General features: G+C 46.3%; 1 protein-coding gene across 1 annotated transcript in view; it reads right to left on the bottom strand.

Moving 5' to 3' along the window:
• DISC1 (DISC1 scaffold protein) overlaps positions 1-15,017 on the bottom strand; it is a 303,581-nt gene that overhangs the window by 211,919 nt on the left and 76,645 nt on the right. Inside the window, exon 7 of the mRNA XM_077751688.1 lies at positions 3,623-3,677. Coding sequence (XP_077607814.1) covers positions 3,623-3,677 — 55 coding nt within the window. The remainder of the gene's footprint in view (positions 1-3,622; positions 3,678-15,017) is intronic.

The following is a 15,017-nucleotide window of genomic DNA, read 5'->3' as shown; positions in this document are numbered from 1 at the left end:
AGTTCTATTATGTATTTTTCCAGGAGGCTCCAAACACTTCCTATGTTTTTTCTTTGCTCTTTCAAAGATAGCAAAAATCGTAAAGCTCACATTCTTTTCTGAATGTCTTAGGTTATCTTTTATTTTCTTTGAAACAGAAACGTCACATTTCTTTTGTTAAAAGTGAAAACCTCATATTCAATTGATATCTACATTCAGATGAGTGAGCTACCTAGAAAAAGATCCAGTTCAACAAAAGCATACGGCTCAGTTGAATAACATGTGTGTACAGAGACATTTTGGGTGTTCCACTAAGGATGTCACCTAGAAACATCCCCCTTTTCTTGCAAAAAATCTGATTCCATTGGAAAACTAAAATTAACCCACTTGGGTTCACAGAGCCCAGAGAAAATACAAAATTTAATTCCCCAGAAGAATCTAGATCTTGCCAGATACCAGCAGCTTGAATTGTTGTGCTTATCTTAGACTGAAATGGAAATTATTTTTGGAATCAAAGCAGACCTCACCCATCCTGCCTACAACATGATACTATTTCTTTCATGGCCTTAAATGTTACTTTCCATTAAGCAGCTGTAATTTGCCAAATCTCTTTACAAAACTCGTTCTCTGGATGGAGGTGACAGCGTGGTGGCCTCCACACCAAAGCTGGAATCAGCAGGGATGAGCGTCCCCATGTCCCAAGCGATTAATTCCTAGACCCTCACAATGGTCCTGAGATTTGTCAGGAGTCAGAATTGGATGTTAAAAGGAAGATGTTCTGGATTCCTCCCCACAGCCCCCAGTCTCAGGTTGGCCCAGTGCCTGACAACGGGCTCATCCCCTTCCATCCATCTAAGAATGCCATCGAAGGTCCGAGAACATTGCTACTAAGTCCTAACACCTGCCATAATTCTTACGTCTCATCCAATGTCTGTCCAGTCTTTCTGATTTTGGTTAACAGTTTCTGTTAATCATAACTGGGCTAGTTTCTCCCTTGCTGAGCAAACCTATCCTTCAAGCTGTCACTATAAATATGAAAGAGCTTCTCTAAATCTTATTAAATTGCAATGTACCTTCTCTCAGGCGCTGCTGGATGTAATCTAATATCTACCCATCTCCAGCTATTCCATTCATTTCCGACTATTTCTTCCATCTCATTTATCCCTTAATTACCTGGTTTGGGTAACCAGAAGAGTCAAAGAAATTTAATGAATGAAGGAAGGTTCCATCCCTCTTTGGGGGAGGAAGCAAAAGAATATCAGGTCTATCTAATATCTAATACACTAAAGGAAGTATTAATATCTATCTAATACAGTAAAGGAAGAAAACTGTGCCAAGCTGCAATTTTTACCTCAAGGTCCTGAGTCGGTCGAACCCAGAGTATAAAGTTGCTTTTGTGTGACTGAGCAGTTTTGTTTCAATTCTGTGTGGACTTCTCCATGTCCCCCTTACACACACACAATCATGGCTGTGTGCACGTACATAACCACCTCTACACACACATACACACCCCAGAAAATCTGCATCTCCATTTTATTTCCAGGTAATATTGGACCCTGAGGAACTCATTACCAAATGGAGCTTTCAGATTTACATTTTAAAGTCTTAGCTATGAATTCCTTAATCTTACAGAACAGCAAGGGAATTATAAGTTTTTCGTAAATGCATTAGAGCAAGTATGCAAACAAAGCCTATCACTTTCGGCATTTGGGCAAATCCAAGAGCTTTCACGGTAGCTGGAGATTATCTACAAAACCCACCGTCATCTGCATGTGTTAATATGCATGTGTGCACAGTATAAAATGTCCTGTAAAACACACTCATACCTAAACCCCATGTGTATTTTCTCATTGGCCCCCTGCACGCACACTGCTGGGGTAGGGACCCATTCAGATTGCACACAGCAAGTTCCGATACTCAATAAACCCAAACCCTAGAGTACTTCTGTCTTTTAATTCTGCGCAAAACTCAGGATGCACCTGGGGCGCCTGGGTGGCCCAGTCGGTTGAGTGTCCAACTCTTGATTTCAGCTCAGGTCATGATCCCAGCTTCCTGGGATCGAGCCCTGCACTGAGCTCCACTCTGAGTGTGGAGCCTGCTTAAGATTCTCCTTTTCTCTCTCTCTCTCTCTCCCTCTGCCTCTCTCTCCCCCACTGGTGCTTGCTTTCTTGCTCTCTCAGTTAATTAATTAATTTTTAAAAAAGAAATTAGGATGCACCTGCTAAATGGCACATAGTTACATCAGAAAATACGGGAGAAGGAATCCTCCTACCCCCCGCCNGCAGGTGCCCGGCAGGCGTCCCCAGAACATGAATCCTAGTCGGCAGCATCACGGAAATATATACGGTATGCCCTCTAGGCTTGCCCTCCTGCTTCACATGACAAAATGGGTAAACCAAGTCAGTCTCCCTTGAGTAGGAAAGAAGGTCTCTCAGCCCCATGTAGCATGAGAGCCCATGAGAAAAGCCCTTTACCAGGGTCTGCCGGGGCGATTCACCTCCTTGCCTGGCTCTGAATGAAGCACTGCCTTGAATCCCATATTGTCTTCGTTAAGCAAACCTTCTGGTAGGCCACAGCTACCCATCAAACTGTCGCTGTGTGATTTCATAGCAAAACCATTTCACGGTTTTTTGGTTTGGTTTGGTTTGGGGGCTTTTTGGTTGGTTTTTTTGTTTGTTTGTTTCTGAAAACAGACACAAACACTGAAAACAAAGAGAGCCAGAATAACTATGGACACTTTTGCCACCAACGCGCCCCCAGTCTCTGCTCAGCTATGGTGATCTGCAAACCCCTCGGCAGGTCTTCCTGACCTCCCCCGGGCACTGAAAGTGAGAAAACATTTCTTACAGGCCAGTGGACTCTTATCTGCTTTGTTCTTTGCTCTGAAACCCATTCTTTTTTTACACTTCTGACCTTTTCACCACCCCCCCCCCCAACCTGGCTTCCAGCCCTAACACAAATAATCAACAATTCATACCCAGTTCTGTGCCACACGTGTAGTAATTCAGAGTAACTGATCCTGCTCAGTCACATACAACTACCTCTGCAGGGAAGGATTCCATTTTGTAAACTGTGGTTATCCTAACTAACCACGACACGGACTGTTTAATCGAATTGACTCTGTGCTCCCAGGGAATAATGCAGGAGTGCGCTCTCCCCACACCAGCCAAGGGCCAGATATGAAGTATACATGGCAGTGACCATAGGCAACATGATTCTGAAGTCAACTTAAAAAGTTTAAAACACAAATACCCACTGTGCCTTTCTCCAAACTTGTTTGTGAGGATCCCTGAACCCTGTCCTCCTGGAAGAAAAGCAATTAATTTCTTGGGTTGCTCCCATCCCAAAAGCCTTTTCTCACAAAGGCACTTGACAGTACCCAGAAGCACTCATTTCTGTCCCCTAACACTGACAGCTCCTTGTGAAGGAGCTGAGGGACCACAAGCCGGGACCTCTACCATGGGAGCAGCCCTGGCTCCTGGCTCTTTGGCCTCATCGCCCAGCCTGTAGAACGGGCTTTGTAAAGCCTACACTTCTTCCAGGGCCATCAGCTAGACATGAAATTCCATGTGAGCCAGACATGACATGAGTTAAAAGAAAACTTCAGAGACTTCTTAGAAAGTGGGCATATCAAGGTACTTACCTTAGCGGTGAGTTCCTTAAGTGACAAGTTGAGGAATTTTACCCGTTCCTGGAGGCTAGAAGAAATAGAAAGAAGACATTGGTGTCCTTGGGATCATAGTTCAGTACCACCAAATATAGGAACACTGGGAAACAGTGAACCTTCCATCAGCCCAAAGGCTCAACAACATGGGAGCTCAACAACGTGGGAAAGATGATGCCAGATTGGTTCCATTTGACTGTGGAATTAACATGATGCTGGGAAGCAGATTTCTCCTGCCTAATTATGCTCCACTGAGGCTAGTCCTCAAATCTGTTAGTTCCATAGTACACATCTCCATAGTGCATGGACAGGGTGAAGGAACAACCCAGATGTGCTCCTGGCAGCAAAGGATGAAAATGTACACAGGATGGTCTACACAGGGTGGCATTTCACAGGCAGTAATCAAATACAATCTATGCAGGTACACTGTGCAATCCAACAAATGTGCACAGAGCGCTGGGTTTAACAGAGAGGTGGAGCATATAGGAGATACATGTATTTCAAGTACATCTGAAATAGATTATCTTTACTCTCTTTAGCCTTGTCCATTCTTTTTTCTCCTAAGCACTATTCACCTTGACACTTTCGTTATTCAGGTGATTTCTCTCTACCCCCATGGGAATATAAATTCTACCACCGCAGCAACTGTCAGTTGGGTTCGCGCCTGTCTCCTCAGTGCTGAAAACAATTACTGCAGCTTATAAGTAGGCATTCCATTGAGACCTGCAGAAGGAAGGAAGGAAGGAAGGAAGGAAGGAAGGAAACTAAGTATCAGATCTTATTCTCAATGTTGTTACCAAAAGAGAGGAAGTACACCCAGACAATCAACTACAGTATAAATAAAGCGAGAAGAAAAATTACTATCGAGAATAGAAATCCAGTGTTAGGAAGCACCTGGGTGGCTCAGTCAGTTAAGCATCAGACTTCAGTTCAGATCATTATCTTGCCACTCCGAATTCAAGCCCCGTGTCGGGATCTGTGCTGACAGCTCAGAGCCTGGAGCCTGTTTCAGATTCTATGTCTCCCTCTCTCTCTGCCCCTCCCCTGCTCACACTCTGTCGTCTGTCTGTCTGTCTCTCTCTCTCAAAAATAAAAAAAAGCTTGAAAGAAAGAGAGAAAGAAAGAGAAAGGAAGGAAGGAAGGAAGATCCAGTGCTAGAATCAAAATGCTACATAAAAACTGTCACAGGCAAATACCATCTCCAAGGGCACGGTGGAGACAGGAAGTTAGGTAGCGATTTAGGAAACCAGGAGATTAGTGGGAAAGCTTCCTGGAAGAGGCGGAAAGTGAACTGGGCCTCAGGGGAAAAAGAGGGAAGGATGAAACTCCAGGTAAAAGACAAGGCCAGCTGGGCCATATGGTTCAGAGTCAGTGAACCGTGATGGGTGAGAAGGGGAAAGATTGCTTCTAAGGCAGGCAGGAGGGGCGAGAACAGAAGGGAGAAGTCTGTCTGCATCTGAAATGTATGCTTATTTATTTAGGAAAATAAGTGGGGGAAACACTAATATTTGTTTAATCTCAGTGGTGGGTAAATGAGTGCATGTTATATTTTCCAATGTGTTTAGAATATTTACAGTCAAAATGATTCTTAAAGGAATAGCAAGGACCAGCTCTAGTCAATACCGAATGCCAGGCGAAGGAGTTCTGAGCTGTATTCCACAGGCAATGGGAAATTACTCCAGTTTGGAGCAGGAGAGCAATAGGAAAGAAATGGGGTTTTCCTGGAAAATTAATTGGGCAGCACTATGAGAGGGGGTTTGGAGGAGGGAACACCAGACGGCACCTTCAGCAGAAACCCAGCTGTGAGGCTGCACAGAACAATGGAAGTCAGGAAGGGAAGGAAGCCTGGACCCTTTCATTATGTTGATGTTGCAAAGCAGTGATTGTATAAGCTCTGGAGCTTTTCACTCCATTCATTCATTCATTCATTCATTCATTCACTCATTCACTCACTCACTCACTCACTCACTCACTCACATACTCATTCATTCTTTTGGAATCTACGGGGCACCTAGTAAGTTAGGAACTTGGCACACAAAGACATCGTCCCTGTCCACAACAGCTCACTGCAGCTCAACAGTAGCCCAAAATTTAAAACAAGAAAAAAATTAAAGAAAAAAAGTTATAGGCACTAAAAGAGAAGAAGGCACTTAGCAAAATGGTGAGCGGCAAAGGCGGGGAAGGTCAGGTTTCCTGGGGTGTCTGGGAGCGGGGGAGGAGTCTGGGACAGCCACTGGAGCAGGCGTTGCCAACTGTCACAGGGAGGTTGCCAATTGGCCTGATGGCTGTCATTCTTCAACTGTAAGACCTGGTTTTGAATGTTGTCACTTCCACCCACCTGTGACTTCTGAGCACAAGCAAGTTCGTTTTCATTGAAAATGCCCGGGAGCTGGGGCAGGTCCATTCTAAGCAAGTCATCCCCACGTTAGACCTGCATTCAGCAGAGGAGGGGTGCGTAGGTCAGCTGAGGTCAGAGGAGAGCTGACAAATAGCAGGGCATGGGGCAGTAGAGTCTTCCGGATCCTGGTAGTCACGGTGTGACAAAAGTCGTTGTGCTCAGTGGGAACGGTGGGAAGGCACATGTGAAATCCTCCCTAGAGAATTCTAGCCGGCTGGATGGAGACGGCATCCTTTTTTTTTTTTTTTAATGTTTATTTATTTTTGAGAGAGATAGAGAGAGTGTGTGAACAAGGCAGGGGGAGGGAGAAAAGGAGACACAGAATCCGTAGCAGGCTCCAGGCCTGAGCTGTCAGCACAGAGCCCAACGCGGGGCTCAAACTCACAACCTGTGAGATCATGACCTGAGCTGAAGTCAGCCGCCCAACCCACTAAGCCACCCAGGTGCCCCAAGACTGGATCTTTTGAAGGGCGGTAAGTTTGAGTGTCGTGCTAACACAGAGAGCAGGGAGAAGATTCTGCCTGATTCCAGAGAAAGCACGAGCTCCCTGCTGCTGCTGTCTGAACTTCCAAGTTGCCATGGGCAGAGAACGCACTTTCTGTCACCAGGCTCATGGGAGTTCATTCGACTAGTAACCTTTCAGTAGATGATTCACCACAAAATTGATGCTATGTGAGCATTTAATGGTATTTTATAAGGAGGTGTTCCCAGCCTTACACACGGACGAGTTCATGCATTAACAACGAAGACAGATAGGTAGCAGGTCCACCTGCTGACCCTGAAAATTTAGCTGACCAAATAGCAGTGCCTTTAACTACTGCTCAATAGGTCAACCACTAGCCTTCCAGGAATTGACACAGTTCATTGGTCTTGGCTCAGCTCTGGTCCTACCCCAGAAAGAAAACGAGTCCCCTCTCAAATATCCATGTTAGAGCAGGGAGGAAGTGAGGCAGATAATTGAATGCATTGTTTCATATTTGATTTGATTTATACTTAATTTATTTAATTTATGCTGTATTGCTTTTTGCGGTAGATTTACCTCCCTAATTATGTTTTGCTCAGGCTAATATTAACNGCTCAGTTGGTTAAGCATCTGACTTCGGCTCAGGTCATGATCTTGCGGTTCATGGGTTAGAAGCCCATGTCAGGCTCTGTGCTGACAGCTCAGAGCCTGGAGCCTGCTTTGGATTCTGTGTCTCCCTCTCCCTGCCCCTCCCCTGCTCTCGCTCACGCACTCTCTCTCTTAAATAAATATTAAAGAATTTTAAGAAAAAGAAATAAAATAATAAATTATGCAACAGGAGATCCGTTCTGATTGAGGGTGGGGATCTGGCCTGGGGTACAAATGAGGTCACACTGACCCCATGCACTTAGTGTTCTGCCATCACACTGTGATCCCTGACCCAGGATTCCAGGAGAATTCCAGGAATTCAAACTGAAAACTACCCAATTAGATACGTTAAATGTTTACAAACAAGAGTTACATGTACCTCAATGATTAAAACTCATCCCCATGTTTCTTTTAAGTTTGTATATTGTCAATGACAGATAAGTGTCTTCTCAGATCAAATTACACTGTTCCCTGGCAGCACATATAATGTTTTAACAAGCCCATGAGATCTCACTTACTCAAATGTATCTTTTGTTCAACGCAGCCATCCTGGGAATAGCAGCGTGAAACATTTATTGAGCACTTACTACATACCAGGCACTTTTCCATATTCCTCGCATATATTAGCATTTTAAATTCTCACAACTCTGTGAGGTAAGTCCTATCGTACCTACATTTTCAGACAAGAAAACTCCAAGAGAGATGTAAGCACCTTTTCCAGGGTTAACCAGCTGGTAAATGGGTAAAGGATGAGCCAAGCAGCTCTGCTGTCTGTTCTCCTGACCACTAACCTGTACCTCTGCTGGCAGCCATGTACTTATTCAAAACATGCTCTCATTGTCCAGGCTGCCAATTAGAATCCTATTTTATTACTTTTATTACTTTTTAATGTTTATTATTTTTGAGCAAGAGAGACAGACAGAGCACGAGCGTGGGAGGAGGGGAGACACAGAGGGAGACAGAGAATCCAAAGCAGGCTCCAGGCTTTGAGCTGTCAGCACAGAGCCCGACCCGGGGCTCGAACCCACGAACCATGAGATATGACCTGAGCTGAAATTGGGTGCTTAACTCACAGAGCCCCCCAGATGCCCCTAGAATTCTATTTTAGAATTACGACAAATTGACAATACAATCAATATCATGATTTGTGGATGCACATTATTCTTTACTCACAAACTGGTGTTTAAATCAAATGAGCAAAATTCACCTTCAACAAATGAAGCCTCAGAAAAATCAAGGCTGCTGGCAAGAACATGCCTCAGAGAAAGCACATCAGAGGCAGGTGGGTCCGGGCCTGGTGGTGGCAAAAGGAAATCGATGGCAAGGAGGTCAGCTTTGAGTTGACTGTGTCCCCCGCCCTCCAATTCATTATGTTGGTCTCCTCGTTATAGACCTTATTTGGAGACACGGTCTTTACAGAGGTGATTGAGCAAGGTCATTAGGGTGAGCCCTGATCCAGCACAACCCGCATCCTTATGAAAAGGGAGAATTCAGATACACACACACACACACACACACACACACACACACACACAGAGATGACCACGTGAGGACTCAGGGAGAAGACAGCCATCAAGAAGCCAAGGAGAGGGGCACCTGGGTGGCTCAGTCGGTTAAGCATCCAACTTTGGCTCAAGTCAGGATCTCACGGTTCATGGGTTCGAGCCCCGTGTCGGACTCTGTGCTGACAGCTAGCTCAGAGCCTGAAGCCTGTTTCAGATTCTGTGCCTCCCTAAAATTAAAAAAAAAAAAAAGAAAAAAAAAAGAAGAAGAAGAAGCCAAGGAGAGAGGCCTCCTGGGAAACTAAAACCGCAGACACCTTGATCTTAGACTTCTAGCTTCCGAAATAGTGAGACAGTGGATTTCTGTTATTTAAGCTGCCCAGTGTGTGTGGTACCTTATGAAAGCCACCCGAGCCACCTAACACATGCAGGACTTTCCATTTTCAACTGAAATTAACACACACTTAATTATGTGTGTTATTAAGATCGTACATACTGAATCCAATAAGAAGAAAGTCACTTCCCTAGGTAGCAGCAAGCGGACAGCAGAAAGCATGATAGCTCTCATGTTTGCTTCAGACAAACAGACAGGTTCATGTTCCTTTTTTAATAAGTTTAAGCGATTTTTAAATGTTTATTTTTTTAATTCTTTTTAATGTTTGTTTATTTTTGAAAAAGAGAGATAGAATGTGAGCAGAGGAGGGGCAGAGAGAGAGGGAGACACAAAATCCAAAGCAGGCTCCAGGCTCTGAGCTGTCAGTGTGGAGCCCGACACGGGGCTCGAACCCACGAACCGCGAGATCATGACCCGAGCCGAAGTCGGATGCTCAACTGACTGAGCCCCCCAGGCTCCACAGGATGGTTTCATTTTCGACCCACCCAAGTGGCAGGCTGAGAGGGGCTACAGCAACAGACATATGCAGGATATGAACATTCTTCTCAGTAGCGTGGGAGCTAAGGGTTTGAAGGGCGGCCATAAGAATGTCTTTGATTTTTAAAAGAAAAAATGACTCTGGGACCACTAGGTTAACACAGGAGCTCACAAATAAATGCCCAAGCGTCAGGTTAGGAATGAAAAGGGGCAGCAGCCAGGGAGCAAATATCGAGCACCCACGGTGCCAGGAACCTCTCCATGAAAGACTGTTGCCCCCGTACAACTTTCTTTCGGGGGGTGGGGGGAGGTGCAATATCACCAGGATGCTGGTGTCAAAAATATTAGTAATAAAATAATTCAGTTTGGGGAGCAACAGATTGCTTTTCAGCAAAAACTAGAAGGGCAAAGGGAAGGAGTTATCACAGTAACTCATCTAACTAGTACAAGCCAAGACTGGTTAAGGGCCAGAAGGAGACGTGTGCGGGAGACTCTCAGCCTGGTAAGTTGGGTCCAATGACTCAGGCAGAGGAACAGTCCTAAGAAGAGCAGGCGCACCAAAGAGCCACCAGTGCTGACCGCTACAGCCCATGGGTGCCTCCTCCGAGCCGCTCTGAAGGCCTGTGAACTGGACCCCCACTCTGCCCTCACCACTGCCCGGCTCAGATCCTGCTCCCGTACACCCAGAAAGAAAGCTGTACGGGGGCAACGATCTGTTATGGAGAGGTTCCTGGCATAGTGGGTGCTCGACATTTGCTCCCTGGGTGCTGCTCACCTTCTTCCTAAGGAATACAGTAGTCCCTGCCTTGTTTGTGGGTCACTTCCCATGGTTCTGGTTACCCACGGTCAACCAGTCTGGAAGCGGGTGATGCTCGTTCTGAGGTCTCGTCACAAGGTCAATAGTACACTAACCGCCACGTCACAACAGCTCCATCACTCACCTCACCGCAGCCCATCACGTAGGCATGTTATCATCCCACGTCACAAGGAGGGTGAGCACAGTACCAGAAGATATTCTGAGAGAGAGACTGTGCTCGCGTAACTTTTATCACAATACGCTGTATAACTATTCTATGCTATTATTGGTTATTGTTGTTCATCTATCAATAGTCATTGTTGTTAACTTATATCTTAAACTTTATCAGAGGTAGGTATCTAGAGGAAAAAACACAGTATGTGTAGGGGGCAGTACTACCCATGGTCTCAGGCATCCAATGGGGCCCTGGAACACATCCCCGTGGATAAGAGGGGGTGCAATAGGTGAGGCCCGGTGAGAACCTTCGCCTCTATCAGAGGAACCCCCAAACCAAGATGGCGGAAGGCTCCATCTGTGCCCTCACTTCCACAACTGTCCCAGCATCAGTGAAGGTTAAAGGCCATGACTGACCTTGACCATGTTGCTGTAGGTGGAGCTTTATATGAGGAAGAAGAGGTTAAAAACCTGGCATCTCTTCAGTAAGATCTCTGCTCCTTTTCCTAAATTCCATCTCTTAGAACTCTTGCTCTCTTTCACTGATCTCTTCTGGATGGTTTCTTTTCATGGACTGTGTACAGGCTAAATGGTATTCCCCGAAAATTCATATNCCCCCCCCACCATCACCACATCTCAGCATGTGATCTTATTTGCAAATAGGATCACTGCAAGTGTAGTTAGTTAAGAGGAGCCTGTTAGGGTGGGCCCTGCTCACTGTAACTGGTATCCTCATAAAAAGGAGAAATTTGGGCTCAGAAACACAGACAGGAAAGAGACCAGGGAGAGATACAGAAGAACATTACCTACAAGCCAAGGAGAGAGACTCAGAACAGATCTTCTGTTCAAGGCCCTCAGAAGGGGCAGCCCTGCACCCTCCTACACTGTTGGTGGGAATGTAAACTGGTGCAGCCCCTCTGGAAAACAGTGTGGAGGTTCCTCAAAAAATTAACAATAGAACTCCCCTAGGACCCAGCAATAGCACTGCTAGGAATTGACCCAAGGGATATAGAAATGCTGATGCATAGGGGCACACGCACCCCAATGTTCAATGAAGCAGCACTCTCAACAACAGCCAAAACATGGAAAGAGCCTAAGTGTCCATCAACAGACGAATGGATCAAGAAGATGTGGTTTATCTATACAATGGAATACTACATGGCAATGAGAAAGAAGGAAATCTGGCCACGTGTAGCAACATGGATGGACCTTGAGGGTGTTATGCTGAGCGAAATAAGTCAGGCAGAGAAGGACATGTTTGCACGTATAGGAGGGTTAGGAGGAACTTAACGGAGGACCGTGGGGGAGAAGAAGGGGGGAAATAGTTGGGGAGAGGGAGAGAGGCAAACCATGAAAGACTCTTGGATGCTGAGAACAAACTGAGGACTGATGGGTGTGGGGGGGGGGAGGGGAGAGATGGGCATGGAGGAGGGCACTTGTGGGGATGAGCACTGGGTGTTACATGGAAACCAACTTGTCAATAAACTATTTATAAAAAAGAAGGGGCAGCCCTGCCCTTACCTTGATCCTGGACACCTAGGCACATCAATGTCTCTGTTTAAGCCACCCACCCGCGGTACTTTGCTGTGGCAGCCTTGACACACTAATGCACACTGTCACGGGGAAGGACCAGGGCTATGCAAAGGGCACCCAAAGGTTTCAGCCTGGAGCCTGTCTCCATCCAGTGCAAATGAGTCCTCTCTGCTGCCACACTGCCAGGGCCAGAGGGTCACTCTGTAAAACTCGGAGTGACAGTGCACAAAGCATCTTGCTCCTCTTATTCAGAAAACCTATCGCTGCATTAGGTATCTATTTGCTTAAAGAATCCCACACCGCACTCAAATAGTGACCAGCCACGGTTCACTCCCTATTTCTCCAGACTTCAGGAAGCATATCTCAAAAGCCTTTTTTTAAAGAACCTTGAATCCCTACCCTCTCTTAGTGGTACTTTCAATACATCCCATAGACCCAGACATTAGAGGGCCCAGCCCTGATCCTCTCTGCTCTTGGAATGGGCGCCCACAAGGCCAAACATGCCCACCCAGAACTGGGCCAGGCAACCAAGACCAGAGTGCCTTCTAGAAGAGCCATGAGCCTGCTTCCTGTCAGGGCCTCTTCTCGGGGTATCCCTCTCGAGGGCGGAGCCTGGCACAAGGGACCTACCTACAGACCCAAGCAGGGGTCATGCAGCGGCTACTTCGAAGGTATGGGTATCTCCTGGACATGCAGGCTAGGAATCCCCACGTAAAACCCCTCAGAATCCCAGGGTGGGAGGACAAGGTCAGGCAGGCACTCTGCTGGTCCCTCCTCCTCCGGGCCACAAATGTCACGTAGGCCTGAATTAACTCCTTTGTGTTTGTGTCCTAGAGAAACTACCTCTCACTTTACGTGAGCTTCCTTTATTCTTTCCGCTTCCTGCTGTCATCACCGCCGCCGGCACCAGGCTTGCCCCTGCATGTGAGACTCACAGCTACGATACCAAGTTCATACCTGCCCCCAAACAGGTGCCTGTCAACCACAAGCTCCATCCTGACTCTTCTCTGACCTTTGCTGGATACAGGAATATTAATGGCGCTCTTAGCATTCCACCACCCCATGAACTCTCTGCGAGAGTTTACACAAGTCCCTTTTTTCTGGAGCTCTATTTCCTTGCCCACAAAGTGAGGACGTGGAGCCAAGTTATTTCTGAGAAACTTGCAATCCTAACGGCTGAGATTCTTTTACTACTCTACCGTTCAAGATTCTCTTACCAACATGATTTTGTCTGCAGAGAGCCAGAGAGTCTAAAAGACACAGAGGTTATGTAAAGTGCCAGAGGACCTTGGTGACAGAGGCAGAAATAGAAGCCAGACAGCTGTCATTTTTCTAAGCAAGGCATGGTGTTTCAGCCCGCAGAACAGAGTTATGCAGAAAATCTGCCTGTCCGTCTCCCTGCCTATATATACGTGGCCTGATGCGGAAGTCCCATTTTGGCAAAAAGCTCTGGGAAAGGAGGAGGATTATCAGTTTCATCTCCCAACAGCCTTCTCCCTGACCTCCTTTCTCTCTCCCCCATTTGCAATTCCATCCCTCGTGTCTTGTTAATAAAAATAAGTTCAGGAGTGAGAGGTTGTTACTAAGGCAAGTTAGAAATGACATAAAGGGCAAAATGACAGGCACCCTGGCAAAGGCATTACTTGGGTCTTGAATTAAAAAAAAAAGTGCAGGAATCCGTTGACATTAACAACCTTGCCAATTACTGCTCGGTCCTCTAACCTTCTGTCGGGGGGCAAGTGGTTAAGGAAATGACAGCAAAAACCGCTTTAGGAAACGCAAGATTTTATCTACTTGGCCTTTTTCCTTCTTTGGACCCTTCTTGCCTCACAGTTGATAATGTCACATGTCACCAGTGGGACATACCCAGGGCACAGACAAAAAAAAAAAAAAAGCCAAGAATTCCTCCAGACATCAGATGATCTTGAGAAGACACCATAGGGCCCATGTATTTGTCAGGAGCAAGCCATTCTTTAAGCTATGGAACTGGTTACCTGGGACTTTACTTGAGGGGAAGCCTGGGTGGGGCAGTGGAGAGAGATTTGTACCCAGAGGCCGAAGCTCTGGCACCCCGTGGCCATCCCCACCACCTCTGGTACAGCACGTAATTTCTGTCGTGCTCGGTGACAAGGACAGACGCATGACAGCAGTGCCTGCTCATGTGACATAATTTTAACGTTTATTCATTTTTGAGAGACAGAGAGAGACAGTGCAAGCGGGGGAGGGGCAGAGAGAGAGGGAGACACAGAATCGGAAGCAGGTTCCAGGCTCTGAGCTGCCAGCACAGAACCCGATGTGGGGCTCGAACCCACGAACTGTGAGACCATAACCTGAGCCGAATTCGGGCGCTACCCAGGCACCCCTAGAAAGATTTTTTAATAAAGCATCCATACAAATAACCATGACTATATCAGTGTAAGAAAAAAGTTTGAGTAACCTGACAGAAATCAAGCAAATGGGTTTTTAACTAAGGTGAAATAAACATGTGTGATCTTTCCCTCTCTGCCCCAGGTAAGAGATTAAGTGAAAGAAAGGAAGAAAAAGAGGCGAGAGAAATACTCCAACGTTCAGCCCTTTGATTCGTTCTCTGGATATGGATGGACCGCATTAGTGCCTCATCTCCTTACTGAGCCTTTCTCTGTATTCCAGGGATCCTGTGTCTAAGTTCTAACTAAAACACTACACTCTCGAGGGTTATTGTGGTAAAGTCCGACTTCCCCAACTAACTCAGCAAACTGAGACTGAGACATATTTTCTAAGACTCTACATTCTTCTTAATAAAATGCATCCACGTGGCTTGTGTGGTACTCCTAAAGGGGGCAGCAGAGAGAGAAGGCGCAAGAGCGCGCAATGATTTCCACCTTCTGGAAAAGACTTCCTGCGGTCAGGAGGGGAGCTGATGCAAGACGCGGAGCCGAGGACACCAGCGCCTGCGCTGAATTCTCTGGATTTGCAGAGCCTTGCAAATTTCCGGATAGGAATACGCCGG

This window comes from Crocuta crocuta, unplaced genomic scaffold (genome assembly GCF_008692635.1).
Source record: "Crocuta crocuta isolate KB4526 unplaced genomic scaffold, BGI_CrCroc_1.0 scaffold59, whole genome shotgun sequence".
Lineage (NCBI taxonomy): Eukaryota > Metazoa > Chordata > Mammalia > Carnivora > Hyaenidae > Crocuta > Crocuta crocuta.
Note: the sequence above shows the minus strand (reverse complement) of the source record. Positions and strands in the feature narration are given on the sequence as shown.